Source organism: Akebia trifoliata, chromosome 7 (genome assembly GCF_017979445.1).
Source record: "Akebia trifoliata isolate Shusen 1 chromosome 7, ASM1797944v1, whole genome shotgun sequence".
Taxonomy (NCBI): Eukaryota; Viridiplantae; Streptophyta; class Magnoliopsida; order Ranunculales; family Lardizabalaceae; genus Akebia; species Akebia trifoliata.
The window spans coordinates 24,342,621-24,366,324 of NC_141381.1; the positions used below are offsets into that span (position 1 = coordinate 24,342,621).

The following is a 23,704-nucleotide window of genomic DNA, read 5'->3' on the forward strand; positions in this document are numbered from 1 at the left end:
GATTTTCTATCAAAACAAATGAAGCTTTCAGAATATGGTTTGGAAACCTTGTTTGAGACAATTTAGATGAGTCATCCTGATCTTAGAGGCCATCAGTCAATGTGAATCATCTATACATTATCTTGTTTTAAGATTTGGGATGATTAACCAACAAGCATTGGGGGTAGGGCCAAGGCATCCCTCCAAAAGGAAAAGGTTTTGAGTTCACCTATAGGGATTTATCCCTACTTACCTGGTATGCGTGATTTGAATATTTGGATGAGATATGATGGTCTAAGAGGCTAGTTGCCTTGATCATGCTAGTCAGGCCCACGGGTTTGGAACTCTATCATTTAAAAAAAAATGGTTGATATCTTGAAAATGCGAAGTTATAAAATTAGGGTTTTCTATTTTTGACCTAAACTAAGTAGTGACTTAAATGTTTGTTATCTATAGAACATAAGATTTTGTTCGGACCATCAAATTAGTCTCCTTATAATAAGAAATTATAATTATTTAAAAATAAATAAATAAATATTAATAAATAATTTAAATATTTGACAAGTGGTATGCCTTCAGGTGTTTGAAACATGATTTTAAAACTCCTTCAAACGTCTCATCTTTGTCCAGGAATGAGATCAAGCCGTTTCAGATAAGTCCAATTTATTCGAGACATCTCGTTCAACAATGACATAGTAGAGTGACTTTTGAGAAACACGCCAGGTTCGAGACAACTTGTCAATCCATCTCGTTGGTGGAGGTTACCAATATGAATCAGATGAGTTGTCTCGGTCTTGGATGACATTTAAAACCAGCAATCCAAATTATTGAGATCGACCTTTGTTCCAATTGTTGAGACTGACTGTTAAAACTATCGATCAAAGATTGTAAATCGTTGATCGTTGGAACATGGATATCAAGAACAACGTTAAAAAATTATCGGGTTTGATCTTGTTACAATCACTGTTCTTGATATTTCAACATAAATTGCCAAAAGATCAACAATTTTAATAATCAATCTCTCAACGATTTGAGTTCAATAATTTATCAGAGCAAGGGGGCATTAAGAAAGAAATATTTTACTAACTAGGTTGGCTGAGATACTATCCCAAAACTCAGGGTGCCTTAAGTAATTTTCTCATTTTAAAACCACGTTCCGGACAAGGGCGGAAAGAGGTCTTTCGCTCACAAACATCAATCCGCGTCAAATTATATAACGTTTCTTCTATATAAAGGACGAGAGAAGCAGTTTCGATAGGTTGACATTTTGTTTGATAATAGGGGCTTAAAGAGAAGAAAACTCAGCTTCTCTTCGATTCCTCTCCAGCTCTCTTTAGAAACCATGGTACTCTCTAAACCCTAGATCTCGTATATGTTGATTTGTTTATTTTTTGCTCTTTGAATTTTCCTGGTTTGAATCTCTGTCTGATTTGAGTTGATTTTCATATAACTTCGTGAAGATTGGTCTCGACTCTCGATTCGATATTGTGGTCTTTTGTTGAGATCTGATATATTATATTGGTTTTTTTTTTTTTTTTTTCTTTTCTTGATTGGATGTTGTGGATCGGCTTCTGAACAATTCTGATTATTATCTCCATGGATCCATGGAATTCTTGTTATGATTTCCTCAATTCCATCTGATCTACTTGGGAGAGATCTTTTTTGATGGATTGATCTCATCGATGAATTGGTGATCTATCTCTGTTTCTCTTAGCCTTTTTGTTTTTTTTCGTTTTATTTTTTAGGTCAAAGGCTTCGTTGTCTTGTACATTATAACCAAGTTCAGGTGCCATAATTGTTCATCGGGGTTCAATTTGGTTTATTAGGATATATTTGGGAAATTTTTGTACAAAGATTGGGAAAATTTTGATGAATATACAAATGATATTTTATGGGCTTCTTGCCAAAACCCATCATCTCCAACCTTCCTAAAAAACTTATGATGTTGATAGGTTTGCCGACAGTTATCTCAATGCATATGATCAATTTAAGATGCCAAGAAAGAAATCATCAAATCATCAATATTGGATCAAGTTGACAGTCAACTCAATTTGACCAAGTCAACTTGATCCACTCTTGAGGACCGTAGTCCAACTTCTCTTAGGACTCTTTCATTTATTGAGTTTTGATTTTTTCAAGTTGCTTAAGTAGTCTTTAGAAAGTTTCTTTTCCTTAGTTTCTTGCCAAAACCCATCATCTTCAATCTCCCTAAAAACCTTATGATGTGGATAGGTGTGCTGAAAATTATCTCAATGCGTATGATCGAGTTAAGATGCTTCGAAGAAAGAAATTATCAACATTGACTTAGTCAACTTGATCCAATCTTTGACCGGTCCTCAAGACGTAGTCCAACTTCTCTTAGGACTCTTTCTTTTATTAAGTTTTTTTTGAGTTGTAAGTAGTCTTTAGAAAGTTTCTTTTCCTAGTTAGTTTCTATTTCAACTTTAGGAAGTTTCTAATTTGTTTTATGTTTTTATTCTTTTCTAAAATTCGTTTTTATTTTTTAGGTTATAATTGGAAGTGCTTTTAGGTGTTAAAAGAAGAAGAATAGTAACATAGAAGGTTAGTAATATGTTAGATAGATTAGAAAGTTACTTTTTAGTATTATAGATTATTTCTAAGTTGTTATGGGGGAGTTATCTATTTAAGGAGTTCGAATAAACAAATTGATTAGTTAATTTTTTTTAAAGATTGATTAATAAAAGAAAAAGAAGAGATTTTTCTTTCCTTTTTTGTTTTTTTAGCATAAGAACCAAATATTGGTTCTTAATTTTAGTGTTTGTGATAGATTTCCATCAATGTCAAACCTAGATTGAAGTTTCTAGTCTGTTTAACTCGACATAGAGATTCTTCATTACTCCTAGTTCTTGAGATTTCACCGTAGAACCTGATTTTTAACATAAACTTTGGGTTTGTGTGTTCTACCTTGCATCACCTTATCTTGTTCTCGAGATTTAAATGTGGAAGAAAATAATTTTTTTAGGGTCAAATGTAACATTGTTATGTTATTCGGTAATTAATTGATAAATGGACTATTAATTTGTCGATTTACTGATTTAATCAACTAGTCCCTTATTCAAAGAATTTTTTGACATGATCTTGTATAGCTGCAATAATTGCGAGAAATCAAATTTTCCTTTTTTTTTTAATACCTTGGGTAACCAGGTCTCTTAGAGCACCCAACTAATTCCACGGGCCATGTATGTCACCCCTTCCACATGTACCAGGTGTATTGGGATAAATCTTAGAGGGTAGCCAACCGGGGGGGGGGGGGGGGGTCGAACTCCAGACCTCCGCTTCCTGAAGCGTGGTCCTGGGCATCTCACCAATGTCCCCTTCTTTTGATAATTGAGAAATAAAAAAGTTTGAGAAATCAAATATTCATAGTGGAAAATAGGTGAATACCCATACTTATAAAAAAAAAAACAAGGTGCATACCCCTCATTCGTACACAAGGACGGATAGCATAGTGTTGAGGCAGCAAATTATAGTGATTAGCTTTATCGTTGCACAAGTGGCGGACATTGTCAACAATGGACCATCTGATCAGGGTATGGCATACAATTGTACATGTAGTTTCATCTTATCTGTAGAGAAATAGATTTGACTCAGTCAACGATTCAAGTCCTTGGCCTCATAAGTTACTGAATGTAACATGTATTCCTATTTTCTCTTTGGTTGGTATTTCCTTTGTGGACTAGATACTTGTTTTGAACTAATGGTCTTTTTCTTCTATTAAACTGTATCTTATGTGGTGTCAACAGACCACTTCAAGGCGTCTTGCAGAAAGGAAGGTGGAGAAGTTTGAGAAGAACATCACGAGGAGAGGATCAGTACCAGAAACAACCGCAAAGAAAGGAAATGACTACCCCGTTGGACCTCTTGTGCTTGGGTTATTTGTGTTTGTTGTTATAGGATCCTGTAAGCATTCGTTGCTGCCGTTGTATATATTTTTTGTCCTTTAAAAAAAAAATTATAACAGGAATCCACAATTCCATACTGCCATAGATTTCATGGACTAGATATAAGTATCCAATAGGGTGAGCATATCCATGTGACTGTTTTCCCCTCTCTCCTCGGTCGAACTTCCTTTATTTTATAAACCATTTAAAAAGGAGGGGAAGATTGGGGAGAGAATATCAGGATATCTATACCTCATATTTCTTCACCCATTTTCTGAAAAAGCTGAAAATTTTGAAATTTGAAAAATACCCATAAAACTGTATTTTGCTATCCACTTCAGGGGAAAATGTGTTTGGTATGTCGATTGCTTTTCAAGTTCCTAATAAATGATCTTTGTTGTCTCCCATAATATGTATAGCTTGACTAATCTTTAAGAGTTTGCCAATTAACCTATGTGTTTGGTATGTCGATTTTCAAGTTTCTTATAAATGATCTTTGTTCCCTCAAGCCCAATGACTTTAACTCGTGGAGCTCCAGGTGTTGCACCAAGATTAATAATATTACTGACTAGAAATCAACAGAATAAAAACGATCTCTGGTCATATTGTTCATTGTCTGAGAAGGTTAGATGTTGCCTACTTAGTACCTCTGGTTTTACTAATTACTTTCTTTGTTCTATTTCAGCTTTATTTCAAATAATACGTACAGCAACAAGTGGAGGCATGGCTTGAATACATATACACTGGTTACAGGCCTTGGTGTGGAGCTAATGGTGATTCACCATCTGTCATCTTGATCAGGGTTTATTTTCTGTTCTAGGGTCTAAAATAGTAGTAGTATTGCAGTGATATTTTACCTGAGAAAATGAACATGTGACTTTGGACATGGGTGTTATGGTCATTTGTAGAACCTGATTAATAAATTAAAGAATATTTTATTTCCCACTGAAGGTCTTGCAGTCCCTTTTATGTTACCCATTTTCATTCCTACCTTCCCAGCATTATCAATCCATTGAAGTTCAGTGGGTTTGGATGGAATTTGTAATGTAGGCTTCTAGTACGTGAAGAGTGGCTGTAATGGAGAGCATCCCACAATGGCCACCAGAGGCAGATTGTGAACTCCTATGGATTTCCGTGTTATGTTTTGCTAAAATCAGGTTTGAGTATAAGTTCAGGATTTGGTTCTCAAAGACACACAGGAGGTTAAGAGAGATGAGACTGTCACCGCTCACTATGGGTCATTTGATTAGATGATCACACCCAATAGGTGTCATCATCATCACCTTATGAGCCATTTGATGTTAAGTTGGTGTCGTGACAGGGATTTAAGGTGTCTGGGCCCTTTTGTTGGACCAAGTTGCAAAGTGGCTTTAAGTTTTGTATGAAGCTGAAGTTGCATTTTGTTTTTCGATAATGAAACTCATGTTAATAGATCGAGCATATTAGTGATACAGATGTTCAGGAAAATCAAAATTATAAATTAAGGCATTCAAGAAAATGTGATAGTTCAAATGAATAATAAACAAGAGAAGGTAAATTGAGACAGTTTTGGTAAGTTTAACAAAGACCGATTATAAGCTATCCGGATTAAAAGAAATATATGATTTGAAGGTTATAAAAGAGTGAAAGAAAAACCGTACAAAAATGAATTGAGATGGCAAAAGTGGGTATGAACTCACTTGTTAAGAATTTTTTTAAAATCTTGTTCATACCAATTATAACGTAGCTTTTAAAAAATTAGATTGTAATGTGGTCTCCTTGGCTCCCAGGCAAATAATGCAAGCATTCAGACCTCTCACACCTCTAAGGCCAATCATATAGCCTTGTACTAAATTGGGTCAAAATTGGATCGAGTTGAGTTGGGACAACTCAAATAAGGATTGGATAGAACTTGATCAGATTGGGTTTTAACATTAGTATCAAAGTCGATATGACAACAATTAGATTTATGTGGATTGGATCAAATTTGACTTGATTTACAAATATAATTAATCTTCATATATTTAAACAAACTATAGTATAATTTACGTACTATCTCACAATTTTTACAAATTGGGATTGGATTGGCGCGTGGTTGATTCAAAATTGACGTCGTAGATTATCAAATCAAAGCCTTATCTATAGGGTCATTAGTGAAAACCCAAATTCCCAATCAAGATCCAAGGTTACCAGATCAGAATGGATCAAATGAAACCCTACTGTCACATTCAACATCGTTATGTTTATAACTTGTAACTTTTTTAGAGGTGGAGAAGGACATTCACAATATCTACTACAAATGGTTTTATTATTTCCATAAGAATACACAAGACAAGAGCTCCCTACTCCTAATATATACACTCGAGCTCGGCCCGTTTTCAGTTCTTGGCGAAGGAATTAGTGCGTTGTAGAGTCCATGAGTGATCTTTTGAGGCTAAAAGACGATTTGGTTTGGATGGAGAGAAATGAAGAAAAATAAAATAAAGAGAGAAAAAATCCAATTTGGTTCCATCTTGTTTGATTTAACAGCACAAAACTTAAATTTGGAAAGAAAAAAAGGGTAAAATTGTAATTTTTAGTATTCTTATTAGTCATGAACATTTCTTTTCTCTCTAATTTGCAGAGAAAAAAACGAGAGGAAAAACTGACTTCTTTTTCCCTCCATTATTTTCTTTTTTGGTAGATTTACTAAAACATGCACAATATTTCGAATATTTACCAAAACGGTACACTGTAGCAATTAATTTCGAAAACAGTAAATTTACCATTTTCGAAATTAATTTTTTTTACCAGAACGGTAAAAACAGTAAAATATATATATTTTTTTACCGATAATGCCCTTTTTTATTTTTTGACTGAAATTACGAAAATAAAATTGATTTCGGTAAAAAAAAATTATAAATACATATGATTGTTGGATTACCGAAAGAGAGTAAATCTTTTTAGTTGGATTTTCATTTTTTTGAGGTTAAAATTGTAAATAAATATGTAAAACAAAAAAAAAGGGTATTTTCGGTATAAAAAAATATTTTACTGTTTTTACCGTTTTGATAAAAATATTAATTCCAAAAATGGAAAATTTACCATTTTCGAAATTAATTGTTACAGTGTACCATTTTCAGAATTAATTTTGAAAACTCTACGGTTTTGGTAAATTATTCTTCTTTTTTTCTCTCCTCACAAAACAAGAGAAACGGAAAGAAACTCACTTTTTTAGTCCTTTTCTTTTCTCTTCTCTCAACCCAAAGGAAGTGTGAAAAACGCACGCAAATAAATTGTTATTTGTCATTTGTTAACATTCTAAAAGCAAATTCAAAACCTCTACTCTTCAAATAAAAGTTACAATGGCGATGGTTGCAGAAAGAAATGAATTAGGGTTTCCGTACTGGATTCCAGTTCGACGAAGGTTTGAACCAGAATCCCCGTTCTTTGCATCAGGCAATATAGAAAGAGAGCTTCTTGCCAAACAGGTTTTCTTGGATTCTCCCATTCTCTCTTCCTTTTTATTGGTGTCCAATTTGATGTATACCTCGCTGCAATTTCTTTTTTTTTCTTTCTTGTTTTTTTTTTTTTTAGGATTAAATTTGAGCTTAATTTAACAGTTTTGGTTGTGATTTTTCAAATCTCTATTTCGATTGAAGTTTCTGTAAAGTTTGGTTCGGAATAATAAATCTTGTTGGGTTTTTTTGTTGTTTATAAGTTTGAACCTTTATTCCAGTTTTATTGTAATTAGTCTTGTTTGGATGTGTTACAGTTTCTGGTTTGCTTGATTAAGATATAAATTAAGGAAGATATAAAATTGGGTTTTGGAGGAAATAGGGTTTTTTTTGCATTTGGGTTGAGTGTTACCTAATAAATCAGGGAAATAGATAGAAGGTTTAAGGGTTTTTTTTTTTTTTTTTGTTGTTGTTGTAAACATGAAATAATTTTTTTTACTACTTGTTTGGAGGAAGCCTCTTATTCTAGTTATTTGGATCTACATATTTTATTGCTTGATTCAACTCTGCATTTTGGTATCATTACAAGTTGTATATGAGAGAATACAATTTGGATTTGTCAAATCTTTTTCACATCAGCTCTCAAAAACCAGCTAGTTTAATTGTACATCGCAGTGTTGAATCTTCTAGGTGATCTCTGGTGAAAACTTAGAAGAATTTGAGAAGAATAATAGTCTAAGTCTCAATCTGAGAGTTTGACAGGAATTTATAATAATAATAAAGTTAAAAGACAGAATTGCCCTTACAAATAAGAAATAAATAAAAGCTATATTACTAAAATAATAATTAAGGCTAAAATAACAATTAGACAATTAGATTATTTCCAATACTCCCCTTCAAGTTAGGGCAAATATATCAACTAAACCCAATTTGACAATGTGAGAATTAGTGATAGAAGGACTAACAGACTTCATAAGGATATCGGCAAGCTGATTTGAAGAAGGTACGAAGACTGTTTGTAGATCACCTGATCAAACTTTCTCCCTGAGAAGGTGAATATCAACCTCAATATGCTTAGTTCTTTCGTGAAAAACTGAATCAAAAGCAAGCATGATAGTAGATTTGTTGTCACAGAATAGAATATTATTAGAAATAAAAAATCCCAACTTTATTAGTAAAGATTGAAGCCAAATTAGCTCACATGTGCCACGGGCTATACCACAATACTTAGCTTCAGCAGAAGAACAAGAAATCACATTTTATTTTTTATTTTTTCACGAGATAAGACTATCACCATAAAAAGTATAGAAACCAGAGGTAGATCTCCTATCTGTGAGAGAATCAACATAATGAGCATCTGTAAAACAAGACAAATGCGGCTGAGCAGTCGAAGAGTAGAAAGTTCAAGACCAAGATGCGACTTTAAGTAGCGAAGAATACAATAACGACATCTAGATTATAAGTATGTGAAGTATATATGAACTAGCTAACCACACTGACTGCAAAGGACAAGTCCGGTCTAGTGTTAGTCAGATAAATTAAACGACCTATAAGTCTTTAATAAGAAGGATCCGATAAAAAATCACCAGAGTCAGCATAAAGACGATGATTCTGATCCATAGGAGAGGAAGTAGAACGATAATCAAGTATCCCAGTGTCCTGAAGAAAAGTCAATGTGTCTTTACGTTGAAATACCACGGCGAGAGCGAAGCACTTCTATCCCCAAAAAGTACTTAAGTGGACCTAAGTAATTAACCTAAAAAATACGACCCAATAGCACCTTAACTCTGTCAATCCACGGCGCATCATCTCCAGTCACAATAATATCAACATAAACCAAGATAATGGTGCAACGACCATCCACTCCTCGACGAACAAAGCAAGTATGATCTGAATGGCATTTGGAAAACTCCATTGATAAAATAACCTTAAAAAATTATTGAAACCAGGCTCGCGGGAACTGCTTCAGGCCATACAGGGATTTAAGAAGGCGGCAAACCTTCCCAGAATATTTCCCCTGAAAACGAAACCCAGGAAGAGGGTTCATATAAATAACTTTAGTCAAATCACCATTTAGAAATGTGTTCTTAACATCAAGTTGGTGAAGTGGTCATGAGTTGTACACAGCTAAAGAGATAAAAAGTCGAATAGTAGAGAGTTTGACAACAGGAGTAAACGTGGCACCAAAATCTTTTCATAGAGTTTGTGTAAACCTTTTAGTAATTAGGAAGGTTTTATACTGATCAACAGTGTCATCGACAAGATATTTCACAGTGAAGACCCATTTACAACCAACGGTCTACTCCCTAGATGGGAGAGTAACTAGCTCTCAGGTATTATTTTTTTGTAAAACATCAATCTCAACAGTCATAGCTTTAGTCTACTGAGGGTCTCGCAAAGCCTCTGATATAGACTGAGGAACTTGAATAGAATCGATAGTTGTAAGGTAGGCCTGATAAGAGGGAGAAAAATCCTGATAAGAAACAAATTGGGCAATAAGATGATTAGTAATACACCCCCGCTTACCTTTCCAAAGGGCAATAGGTAAATGAGAGTCAGAAATAGAAGGGACAAAAACAAATATATGTGTAGAGCTAGGAGATGATATACTTGAATCCAAGGAGGAGGTTGGCAAGGGTGTAGAGGGGCAAGGGCGACGAGTATAGATATTAAGTGTCAGTGAAGGTGGAGGAGAAATTGGAGACGACAACATTATAGGGGACGGTTCCTGCACAGTAGGAGAGTCCTGTAAAATAAATGTGGGATATAAGTATGGAATTTTTCAAAAAAAAGTAATATCAAGAGCGTGTATGACATGGTGAGAAACAAGATCATAACACTGATACCACTTTGACATAGAGGAGTAACCTAAGAAAATGTATCAAACAGTTTTGTCATCCAATTTTGTGCGATGGGGAGTCTTGTCCTGAATAAAGCACGTATACCCAAAGACTCAAGGTGTAATGGGGAAAAGAAGACTATCAGGTTGAAGGACATGAAGAGGCACCTGTCCCTCTAAGGTGCGACTCAGAATGTGGTTAAGAAGAAAAGCCGCAGTGAAGACTGTTATATTCCAATATGCCTTAGGAACATGTATTCCGCAAAAAAGATAACGAACAATATTCATGAGGTGGCGAAACACAATATTCATGAGGTAGCGATTCTTGCGTTTCGCCACCCCATTCTACTCAGGAGTATAAAGACAAGTCAACTGGTGAAACATACCATGCTCATGAAAATGAGAATAAATCTCATTAGATATATATTCCTTCCCATTATCAAACCTAAGGGATTTAACAGTAATATTGTACTAAGTTTGAATCATTTTAAGAAAGTTAACAAAAATAATAAGTACCTTAAAACGAGAACGCATCATATAAACCCAAGTGCAACGAGAATAGTCATTTATAAATGTAACATAATATCTATGACCATTAAAAGCAGTAATAGGAGAAGGTCCTCACACATTAGAATGAACTAAATCAAATATGGCAGTAACGCGATTCATATGAGGAATATAAGAAGTGCGTGTGTTTAAAAAGTTCACGCACAGAGCACTGAAATTTGTGTCCACTACAAGTAGTTTTAAAGTAGGAAATAAAGAATACACGTGTTGAAAATTGACATGTCCTAAGTGAGCATGCCATAAATCTAGAGTCTGAGATAAAAACGCGTGGTTTCCAGAAGATGGAAACACAAAGGTCGGAACAACAGTAGGCTAAGATCTAAACAAGTATAGTCTATCCCTCTCATACCTTTTGCCAAAAATCCTCCTTGAAGTCAAGTCTAAAAAAATATAGTGAGTAGGAAAAAAAATAACTAAGCAATTTTAATATTTAGTAATACTACTCATAGACAAAAGATTAAAAGATAGGTAATGGACATGAAGCACATAATCTAGGAAATTCCCAGAGGATAAGGGGATGATACCTTTGCTATGGTTAGGGATAAGAGATCTATCAACAAAAGGCAAACTGTCCTATGGGTTGTAGGAAAAGTAGAAAAAGTAAAATGACTGGACTCACTGATCATGTAATTAGAAGTATCAGAATCAGTAATCCATGTCAGAGGAGCAGAACCAGACTGAGTGGTATGAAAAATAGAAGATATACCTGGAGGTGTAGTAACTGAGGCCACAATCGAAGATAAATGAGTGAGCATGAATCTGATCCCAGACAATAGTCGCAATTTGAGTCTGTAATTGTTGCGAATCAATGGTGCCAAGTGAAGATAGAGAATCAGTGAGAGGAATAGATGATGACTTCATTGTAGCGGCATGTGAATCAGACTGTCCCAAAGATGGAGTGACGGGAGATTACAACAGATGGGGATAGAGCTGAAAGCAATGGGTCTTCTCATGGCCATCCTTTCCACAATACCTGCAAGTAAGACCACTCCCTTTACCATGACCACAGTTGCCACGACAATGATTCTCAGATCTTAAGGTATAAGAGTTGAAAAAACTCGAGTTGGCTGTTAGAGCCATCTGATCTGTAACTGAAGTAAAAAGGATGACAGGGACCTGAGTTTGAGAAGAAACAATATGACGACGACGCTTATCACTGTCAATGGTTACAAATATCTTAAATAAAAGAGGTTAAGGAGTGGTATTAAGGATCTGGGTCCGAAGTGCCTCAAACTCAGGGCAGAAACTCATGAGAAACTGATATGTCTGTTATTGAGCAATCTTCTTAACCACAAATCCGGTTGGTTCTGTAGATAACTTAGCCATAGACTCAGAATGAGAGAGCTCCTCCCAACAGGACTGAAGAAACTCAAAATAATCAACTACACTGTGTTCCTTGGGTAGCCTGGGTAATGCCTCGATAAAGCTTATAGATTCACGAGTCATTCCTAGCGTGAGCATATGTCTAAGTGAGGACTGGCCATAAAGATGGAACAATTTCGTGATACATAAATATGGTATAGATCTGCTATTTCATTGAGTTAAGTAGCTATCCAAGAATAGTACAGTTATTGATCTCCTATTGGTCAAATTTGGGATCAGTGAAAGGTGGTTTAGTAACGGTGCCCAAAAGCCGTCTAGATGTACCTCTACTACCCAAATAAAGTTGCATAAACCGAGACCAGGATTGGAAATTCTGACCATCTAGTAGGGCATTGGTTATACGCTAAATTGAGGAATTTGCCCCAATGGTTGTGGTAGAATCCTTAGTCTTGTGAGTTGTCGTCATTGTGTACCATGAACAATGAGAAACTTTGGATCGAAGGGAGATCTCCCATGGTAGTACTGTTGAAAGTTAGCAACAAGAATCTTTGTTATTGTTGTATTAGGCCACTATTACTGTCACAAGGCAAAAATTGCTCCTGATTGTTATCGGCAACACCAAACTGCTAATAATCACTGTTGGCAGCACCAAAACAGCCACTGTAGCTATCGTAAGCACCAAAACAGCCACTGCTGCTGTCGTAGGGCACCAAACACTGGTTTAGTTGCTGTTGTATGCACTTAAGTAGCCATTGTTGCTGTCGTAGGGTATAAAAGTGGCTAACAGTTGATTTCGCAGCACCCAGAACAGCCACTGCTGTTATCGTAGGCAAAAACGATGCTAGTAGAGGCTGTTGCAGCACCCAGAACAACAACTGTTGTTGTCGTAGGACACCAAGCACTGGCTTAGTTGCTGTAGTATACACCTAAGCAACCACTGCTGCTGTCATAGGCAGAAAAGTGGCTAACAGTTGATGTCGCAGCACCCTAAACAGCAACTGCTATTGTCGTAACACCAAAAAACAACTGTTGTTGTCGTTGGGCAAAAAAGATGCTAATAGTTGCTGTCGCACACCCTAAAAATAGTCACTTCTGTTATTGTAGGGATTTTTTTATTATTTTTTATAATTTGGATGAACAAACCCTAACGTAGGGTAGAAACACAGTGCAGAAAGATTATCACAGCATGTGATTAAATCCCTATCGCAACATGCGATAAAGGGAAAAAATAAATTAAAAGACCCTCGAAGGGGAGAAGATCGAATGAGGTTGCTTTAGATTAGGGTTTAGTGAATAAAAAGGAGAATGATGAGAGAAACCAAGGAGGGAGGGCAAAATTCCTTGGCTCTGATACCAAGAAAAATTTGAGAAGAATAATAGTCAAGTCTTAATCTTATGGCAGGAATTTATAATAATAATAGAGTCAAAGGAAAAAACTGCTTTTGCAAATAAGAAATAAATAAAAGCTATAGCTAAAATAATAACTAAGACCAAAATAACAACTAGACAATTAGATTATTTCCAATAAACCCCACCTAATCCTGACCTCGTTCACTACTACATAATTCACCTGAATGCCCATTGATCAAAATTAGTGAGAATTTGTTTATTTCTTTAAAATCATCGTCAAAACTTTATCAAAAAATTTGGGGTCTGCTGAACAAATCTCGTTCCTCCATTCAATATTTCTAAACCATGTCTTATGTTAATTTGAGTGTGTTCATATCTACCTCACAATCCATTCCCTTTTTGGTAACTTGCACGTTCTATTTAACTATGGTCATTATCAGTCTTAGTTGCACATGACCTAACCATCTCAATCAAACTCCATTAGTTTATCACCATTGCTCTTTGTGATTTTAAGAATTGAAATATCCAATAAACTTTGTTTACTTATTTAACTTTGTTAATTATGACCTAATTGATAGCAATCCATTGTATACGATATAGTTGTACATTTGAATTTGTGAATGTGAGTTTATTTAACTATTTATGAAACAAAATAGCAGTCCTCCATAAGAAGATTAAATTATAAATAATGTGTCACCATAGTGAATTGGCAATCATTATCTATAGATAGACTTGAAAGATATACAGTAAACTCAGACTTATTGGTAGATGGATTGTTTGGAAAGATAGTTTGGAAATGATTGGAATATTGGTCAGAAGTAGATAATATAAACTTTGACTGGTCGTCCACTTGGTCAGAGAAGTTAGTTGGAGAGGGTGATCGGAGATCCTAATTATTTTTCCGGATATGATGAAAAGGTAAAGATTATTTATTTATAGGCCTGGACTTGAAAATGAAAATTTGGAGTCAGAATAGAAGATAATTACGTGTTAGGATGGAAATTGAGACAATTATGTTTTACTGTTTGGAGGGGCAATAATTGAGCATGGTTGTGCCCGACACTATTCATGAACAATATTTTTGGTCAGGGAATCTTATTGTTATTGTTTATTTGTTTGAAAAATACAAATGACAACATTGTATTTCATTTATCTTGAAATCTAAACAAACAAAATTAAAGTGACATGGCATCTGACGTGTGCTTAAAGATTGGTATGCATGTCCTGGAGCGTGGAGGTTTGATGTGACAACTTATTAGAGTGAACTTGATGCTGATGAGGATGTTAACTGGATGCTGGTCTTGGTAGATTACTGTAGCAGATGTAGTAATTTTGAAGACTTTTTTCTGTAGATAGATTAGTAATAAATTCTTGTGCAATCATCTTCATTTTCTAGAGTGAAGTCTTCGAGAAGATCTTCATCTTCATCTTTACCAGAGACTTGTGAAAGGGCTTCCAATAATTGTTTTTTGATTTCTGCTTTTGAAGAAGCACTGGAAAATTTAGACTAAATTTGTCATTTGGCAAGAGGAAAATTTGAAGAACTTAGAGGACGTATTTTTTAAAGTTGAGGATTAACATGGAGCCAGGAGGTGATTCCTACTTTGGTGGCCTTTTCGTGTTGTAAGTTGGCCCACCGTTTGGTTTTGAATTTTTTGGATAGATAGAGGATGTGATTGAGATTGAGAAACTGCACCAATGCAGTATGCCTAGCCGGAAATCTATGCTAAGTAAAATTGGGCAAAGAAAAGGTGTGAAAATTTTGAAAGGTGATCAAGACTAATAAAATTTTGGATAAAAACTTGTGATCCTTCGTGGCTTCATGAGGAAGAATTGCAGAAACATGACCAAATTGACTTCACCAATCTACGAATCAATTGGGGATTGAAGCCTGATTTTATCATTAAAAAGGAAGAACCAAGAGTGGTTGAAATGGGTATTCTAATAGGTAAATGTATTGAACCAGGCTCTTTAATAATCCCAATAATTGAAAGTTTGAGGATTATAGGGTTGGGAAAATCTTTTCGGTGTGTTGGAATTTTGTCCTCAGGTAGAAAATATTAATAGTTTAAGAATTTGACATTTCAAGTATGAAGTTCTAGATGCCACGTCATTTTAATTATCTGTTTAGATTTCAAGACAATATATATATACAGTGTTGTCATTCATATTTTTCAAACAAATAAACAGTAAAAGTAAGATTCCCCGACCATAAATACTATTCATAAATAGTGTCAGGTACGACCGTTTTCAATTATTGCCCCTCCAAACAGTAAAACATAGCTGTCTCAATTTCCATCCGAACACATAATTCTCTCTTTTTCGGATTTTAAATTTTCATTTTCAAGTTCAGGCCTATAAATAAGTTCTCTTTACCTTTTCTCCACATCTGGAGAAATTATCAAGATTTCCAATCAACCTCTTTGACCAATCTTGTGAATGTGAGTTAATTCAACTATTTACGTAACAAAATGACAGTCCTCCATAAAAAGATAAAATTATAAATTATAGTGAATTAGCAATCATTATCTTTAAGATGCCATTGCTATGTAAAATGAATCCTAAATCTTAATGAAAATATGACAAAAGTTACATAACTACAATTTTGTGATAGAAAAAGAAACAAACTGCACAATAAGTTAAGAGTCTAGGGAAATGATGATTATGTACCTGCATTTTTTTTAAAGTTCGAGTAAGTTGTATATTTTTCATCTAGAATCTTGCATTTCTCATCTAGAATCATCTGCTCTCGTGTAATATTTGATTCCTTTATGGTAATGGCTTGCTTTTCATTTTCTTATCAGGTTGCATTAGATTTAACTGAAGACGAACGATATCAGCTTGAAAACATGGAAGATGCAGAAGGCCGGTATGTCATGGTTATTAATAATTCTTTTTTGTTGCTGTGTTCCATATTTTTTTCTTCATTAGTGTTTGGAATACTAAGATTGTACAAAAATATTTCTAGTGATGTTGGGCCTTGTAATCCTCGGTTTACATCAGTACGAGACGGGAAGGGATGAAAGAAAGGATATTCATGGTGACTGTGATATCTTGGTCCCCCCCACCCCCTCTTGCAGGCTGAAACGTAATCAGTTATTACAGTTTCCTTTTGTGATTTTATGATTTATAGTTTCATCAAAGAATAATTAAACAAATAGTAAATTGTTCTTGACCATGTTCATAAACACATAGTTTTAGGATATATTGAACGGAGGAACATGATTGATTCGTTCAGCCAACCCTTATGTTTAGGATGGGGCTTAGAGATGACGGTGATTACCATGCTCATTCACTTCCAGGATGGGTTCCAAACACATCCAACCCTTTGACTTAGGTATAAATTATGAGCACTCTATAGAAGTATCACACCCAGGATGATTCCTATCTTTGGGTTGAGGCTTCAATGATGATTCGTTGTACTTGTACAATACTCACAACATGCAAGCTGAGGCTCTTATGCTGGACTGTATGCACTTCTACATGATTTCTTGTTGGAAATGTCCAATTGACAATTTGTCTTTTTGGCTGTGAATCATATGATACTCATAGAATTCATGTGGGGTACTAAATGGTTAGTTAACGAAAGTAATAAAAAAAAAAAATGTACTCAACAGGAAACTAAGAAAGATCCTACCATAATCTGCTTTAATGTACATATTTCATTCTATCTGTATGGAAGCCAAGTCCACCAGGAATATGTGGGTGGAATGATTTTTAATATCTGTATTGGGTGTTATAATACTTTCCAGTTCTGGATGTACTTTTTGGGGGTGCATCAATCTTGAAATAATTTATTTTTTAAATCACCTATTATTTCAGTCATCAAAAATTTCAAGAGTATATCAATCTTAAGTAAGCAACCAGTTATTGCATTCCATTTTGGTAGTTAAAAGAATTTTGCTTTACGATAAAGAAAAGGATCCGCAGACTGGGGGAGCCTGATACCCTCCATGAACACCACCTCTCTTGATATTCCATTTATAAACCAGAATATTGGTCAGAATTGTTAGAATATTGATTCACCCATTCTCTTGTTTATTGAAACTACTGATTGCGAACACAATTAAATTTTCTTGTTTTTTTTAATGTGGCTTGATTTGGTGGTTGGTATGGAGATGCAATCTTACCTTTGTGGGACAGCATTGTCAATTTCTTCATTTAGAAGGATTTTAATGAACTCATACTATTCTGCACAATTTGTGTATATTTCTGGGCAGGGATATATATTGTCCAATTGCTGGTTGTGGTGCATGGTTGAATTCCTTGGAGGATTTTGAAGATCACTATCATGCTCGACACACCGCATCTTGTTCAGTGTGCTCAAGAGTATACCCAACATCACGCCTGCTCAGTATACATGTCTCAGAAGTACATGATTCCTTCTTTCAGGCAAAAGTTGCACGAGGCTTTCCCATGGTATTTTTCTTCTGTTATTTCCCATGTAATGATTGCTTAATGATACTTTTGTTTGAGTTTGTACTCTCTAGTCTATTAAATCTTTTATTGTAGATTATATGGCCTCTCTGGAAGATTTTCAATTTATCATTATTAGATTTCATGTATATGTCATGTAGAGGTTTCTCTCATTTAATATCTTAGTGTTGATTAGTGGCTTGTTTTACTTCCACCATCTTCATTCTCCACTAAAAATGCACAACTAATCCTCATAAGTACATGTGAAACAGTATGAATGCCTAGTGGAAGGCTGCGGAATGAAGCTGAAGAGCTACAAAAGTCGGCAACAACACCTTATAGACAAGCATAAATTCCCCACTTCATTTGAGTTCTACAAGAAAACGCACCAATCCAAGAAACAACGGCAGAAGTATCAACGTAAACCAACCGGTCATAAGAGGGAGGAAACAAGGATGGAAGTGGATGAGACAATCAGTGGCCTTGTTTCGGCAGTTTCAAAACTAAGCACGTCAGACTCTTCCCCTTCATCTGTTAGTTTTGGGCGACGCCATACTCGAGGCTTATCATTTGTCCCACGCACCGTTCAGCGTGATAAAAAACACAACTCGCCTATGGAAGACACAAAAGGATAATTTGTATGGTTCTACAGAAATATATGTATGTCTCATTTTTTTTGTTTTCAACTGATAACAGAACTTGGGGTGTGTTTGTATGGGGATTGTTTGCAGGAACACTTGGTCACTCCCACACATGGAAATGAGTTCTCCAAAGGATTGAGAAATTGCGCCATTTTTTTTTCCTTCTGTAACATAATACCCCCGCCCTGATATCATTAAACCTCATCCTATGGTCATGATGATTCTCTCCGAAAGGAAACAAAAGTGGCTCTTCCTCTCTCTTGCATTTATACCAGTGATTGGGTTTCATGTTCAGAATCAGGCGATTTCATTATTTCATCATAGTAAACAAAATCAAAATTTCTTCTGTTGTTCCAAGAACAGTCGAACTATGAAAAATATTGGTTACACCATTATTTCCAATAATTCCTTTTTGTGTTTTTTTTTGTTTTTGTTTTCGAAAGGTAATCAAGACTTGGAACTCATGACCAAAACATTGCATTGCAATGGATCAATCGATCTTTGGGTCTACACCAAAATCTTTTTTGGTGTTTGCAATTGAGCTATGATATCAGAACACTACCAACTAAGCTAAATGAATCTTTCCAATTTTTGGTGCTACTAAGTAAGCCTGTTCTTAATGAGATTGTAACTTGGTGAGGGTGGGTTTAAAACCCAGGCCTATGGTAAAGTAGGGCAGAAATATGAGTCCGACACTTCTACTTGGCATGTTGGGGCGAAGAACCTTATTTTTATGTGGTTCTATGCAATCAGCAACCCTATTTTAAGTTCATACTTGCCATTTTGCCCCTGATTTACTTAAAAAAGTATGATATCAAATGGAGTCTTGTAAAACTTCGTGAAAGAAAGATTGTTTTCTGTTAGAGGAGTCCAAGATGTATCATGTAGAAAAGTGATATAAGATTTTTTCGATTGAAAAAGTCTCCACTAAGTATAGTTGGGATGGAAGGATATTGTTCAAGATTCCAAATAAGAAAGGATCCCTAGGAATTTCTACCAATCCCAAAGATAATTTTTGTTAATTCTAGGGCATAAAATGGGTCGGTTTTGATCCAAAATCTTAATTTAATGCTTTTCGACCCTTTGAGTATATCCAAATCAAAATCTGGGTTGGATATGGTTTGATTGATGTCCCATGAGCCAAGTCATATCTAGGCTAGATATGGATCTATCCCTATATCCGCCTAGATCCAAATGATATATTATTTTGAAAATTAATTTTTAGGTTTTTCAAAATATCATTTTTTACTAAAAACTGAGTTGTCATCCCTAACCTAGGTGTTACTCATTTCATGACCAAGTTATACGAGTCGAAAAGATCAGGACATGAATAAGGTTAGCCAGTTAGGTTTGATCCAAACCAACTAAAATTCGTGTCGTTTTTGAGTTGTGTTCACCCTACTCTATAATTGGTACAACTCTTTAGTATTGTAAAATATAAATAGGTATTACAAAATTCAAAAAATTTTAACCCATACTTTTGAAAAATGATTGTTTTTACTTATGTCCCTTGAACACACACACACACACACACACACACATATATATATATATATATATGGGTCACGATCAAGGGACATATGAAAAAACATATGTAAAAACAATGTAACATTAATAAATTTTCAAAATATGGGTTAGAAGTTTTGGATTGAGCTGATTTTTTGTGAGGATGATCTCTATGATGGGAAGATCATCCGAAAAAAAAAATCAGTCCAATCTGAAACTTATAACCCCATTAAAAGTGATTTAGAATGTGGACCGTCGATTTTTTGCCAATTTTTGTCAATAATTTGTAAATCAGTTTTGATGGATTTAGAAATTTCAGATTGAGCTGATTTTTTGTGAGGATGATCTTCTCATCATAGTCACCATCCTCGCAAAAAATCAGCTCAATCCAAAACCTCTAACCCATATTTTGAAAAACCATTGTTTTTACATATATATATATATATATATATATATATTATATATATATATATATATATATATAATATATATATATATAAATCGACGGTCCACATTCTAAATCACTTTTAATGGGGTTAGACGTTTCAGATTGGACTGATTTTTTTTTTTCGGATGATCTTCCCATCATAGAGATCATCCTCACAAAAATCAATCCGAAACTTCTATCCCATATTTTGAAATTTATTAATGTTACATTGTTTTTACATATGTTTTTTCATATGTCCCTTGATCCTGACCCTATGTATATAGAAGCCCTATTAGACAGACAACATTAGGGAGATAACATCCAGCCAACACTTTTGTCCAATAAGGGTTAGAAGTTTCATAATGGGTTGATTTTTTGTAAGGATGATCTCTATGGTGAGGAGATCGTCCTCACAAAAAATAAAAAAATCGGCCCAATCTGAAACTTTTAACCCATCAAAGTGGTTAGAATTGTGGATTGTTGATTTTTTACTATTCATTTTTAAAATTCATGATCAAAATTTTTTTTCTTCAGAAAATTAGTTATTTGAGTTTAATCCAAGATGTTGAAAATAAACAGCTACTAAGCAATAAAATTAAAAACCGATGGTGAAAAATATATATATATTTCAAATTTGATGGAATTTTGTCCTCTACAACACTGTGGTATTAGATCATGTTTTTGAATGCCACAACGTGATCTAGTCAAGAAATTTCTTTTTTTTTTTACCATGGACAAGAGAGAATTTCTCTTGTTGCTTTTGTCATTTGTGCCATATGTCAATCGGGTGTTGGGCTATGAGCAAAAAATCACTCGAGTATTGAGCTCATTTTTTATAGCACCCCCCCCCATACTCTCCTCACAATTGCACATCGCCATAAATATGTGCAATCGTGTATTCCAAGGAAAAATCTATGGTTGTATGCATAGCCACGTGAGGAGAATTTGGGGGGGAATTTGTTAGAGGGGGAGTCAATTTATCATTATTTATTTTTTATCACTTAGTAAGAGAAAACAGAGGTCAAAGGACATGTCATCATTTACTAAAAGACTAACATTAAAGTGACCTCAAGTGTGTATGTCATATCGCACATCCTAACGTGAAGAATGCTGATTTTTGAACTCAACCTGACGGAGGGGGCTCAAAACTCACCGACATGGCATGGGCAAAGAATCGTAGATTCTGTCCCTTGGGATACACAATTGACCTGACTGACTTGCCATTTGTAATTGTGTATCTTGAGGGTATAGTTATGTATCTAGAGCGAAAGAATCTACGGTTTTTTGCGCATGACACGTCAGTGAGTTTTTGAGTCTGGTTGTCAGGTTGAGTTCAAAAACCATTTGTCAGACGTGAAAGCATGTAGGATCCAATAGATGCTTTTTGTTGATGGTTCCAACACACTTTCATGTCAGGATGTGCAATATGAGGTACAATCTGGAGGTCACTCCAACACAACTCTTTTTAAAATATAGGGACAATGCCCACAAATACCAATTTTTTGAAAATATGTATCAAAAAGTCCCTTCTAAAAAAATATGGACTCTTTGGTACTCTATTATGAAATAGTAGTCTATAAAAGATTTTTGAAGCGAAAATGTTGTAATTACCCTTTCAATGATTTTTGAGGTTTAAAAAAATATGTTTGTTTGAGAATATTTGAGGTACTCCTGTGTTTTGAAAATAATTGTATGCCCCATTGACTAGGGTCATCTCCTATAATAACGATGAGAAAAAGATCTAAATGAGAAAAAATCATTGTTTTCTTTTTCCAAAATTAGTAATCGTTAACTCACATAAATGATGATGATGATGATGATGGAAATGAGTACGGTAATCATCATTATAAAATTGTTTTGATCTATGTATGTTAGATTTATTTTAATATATAAATAATTTTAAATAATTAAAACTTAATTTTAGAACTCAACTTGAATGTTTATCGAGTTGATTCAACTAGAAAATTAACAAGTCGATTTAAATGAGCCAAATAAAATTATATTGAATTTATGAATACCTTTTAACAAATAAAAATATTTATTTCTTATTTTTCATTAAAAAATTAATCATCAAATAAATTTGTCAAGTTTTTTTTTTTTTTTGACTCAGTATATTTTTACATCAAACCACTTTGTACAGTTGTTAAAAGGTATTTCATGAATAAAAAGATCCTCGGTATGTTAATATTTTATTAAGTGGGAGTTAAATGGTTCATACCTTTTATTAGGGGACCATTCGATACATATTATTAATAAAAAGTCCTTCACACTTCACAATTTGTCCCAAAAAATACAAAGGTATGTCAAATAATGCTACATGTCATAAATTTGAATACATTAGAGACATGGAACCTAGTTTACATGTTAGTCTATAAATATTAACAGAGCTCTGTGTGAGTTTTGCATGTTATTTGTTTGCTAAGCAAGTTTGGGGGGTGTTGTGCGAGGCAAGTGATTATGTTGTCTTTGTGATGGGATCATCTTCCTCGTGTGATCCTCAAGTGTCTTGGATTTCTGATTTTGAGAGATAATAGAATCATTAAAATAAATACTTTTTTATTATTATTTATATAGTATTTTGTTATTAACATTTGATAATGAACCTATGGTATCATGGTTTTCAATCTCAACCATAAACAAGACGGATAGACATAGTGTCTCACGTAGAGTCTCAGGAGATAAACGAGTTGACTCAAATGATATTTTGAAAATCTCGATAGAATCTATGAAACTTGTCCGAGTCAACTGGAATTTTATAAATTTTAATGAAACTAATTTATATATTTTAAAATTTATTATCTAAATAAAATATAATTTTATATTAAAACAACTTTTACTTAATCATGGCTCACCCTCTGTTTGTTAAAATGATATTAATTAGCTCTTTTCTATATTTAATTTTTATTGATAATTGATTAAAACTATCACTTACCCATTGTTCTTTGAAACAATCAACATAATAGATTTGGACTTTTGTTCTCTCTTCATTTTTCATTGATAATTTGATGAGGGATGTAATAAACTTTGTTAGTTAAAAATGATTGATAGAAGAGATTGACCTTTTATAATGGATCAAGATCCATAGACTCACATGTTCACATATTATCCTGATCTTGTACATGTGAGATCCAATGGTTGGGATAAAAGATGTATCATGAGAATATATTACATATCTCTAAGATAAATCCCAACCATAGGATCTCACATATACATGGTCGAGATTGTGTGTGAACATATGAGTTCATTTTCATGAGTCTACGGATCCCAACCCATTTAGAATAGTCTTCTATGATCAAAGGAATTTCATATCACTTTCTTGTTTAGTTGTAATCATCCAT

At 34.3% G+C, this 23,704-nt stretch overlaps 2 protein-coding genes across 3 annotated transcripts; both read left to right on the forward strand.

Moving 5' to 3' along the window:
• Nucleotides 1-1,163: 1,163 nt before the first annotated feature.
• LOC147398485 (uncharacterized) lies at nucleotides 1,164-4,826 on the forward strand. Of its 2 annotated transcripts, none has more exons than XM_086447701.1 (3): nucleotides 1,164-1,324; nucleotides 3,744-3,900; nucleotides 4,567-4,826. In XM_086447701.1, exons 1-3 carry the CDS (start codon nucleotides 1,322-1,324, stop codon nucleotides 4,611-4,613), a joined length of 207 nt encoding a protein of 68 aa, XP_086303827.1. In that variant the 5' UTR covers nucleotides 1,164-1,321; the 3' UTR covers nucleotides 4,614-4,826. The 2 variants fall into 2 exon arrangements, with proteins under 2 accessions (XP_086303827.1, XP_086303826.1); XM_086447700.1 differs by lacking the exon at nucleotides 1,164-1,324 and adding an exon at nucleotides 3,386-3,530.
• Nucleotides 4,827-7,068: 2,242 nt separating this feature from the next.
• On the forward strand, nucleotides 7,069-18,727 carry LOC147398486 (nucleic acid binding / zinc ion binding protein). Its single transcript, XM_086447702.1, has 4 exons — nucleotides 7,069-7,330; nucleotides 16,181-16,245; nucleotides 17,597-17,795; nucleotides 18,065-18,727. The coding sequence occupies exons 1-4, from the start codon at nucleotides 7,205-7,207 to the stop codon at nucleotides 18,425-18,427; spliced, it is 753 nt and encodes a 250-aa protein (XP_086303828.1). The 5' UTR covers nucleotides 7,069-7,204; the 3' UTR covers nucleotides 18,428-18,727.
• The last annotated feature ends 4,977 nt before the right edge of the window (nucleotides 18,728-23,704 follow it).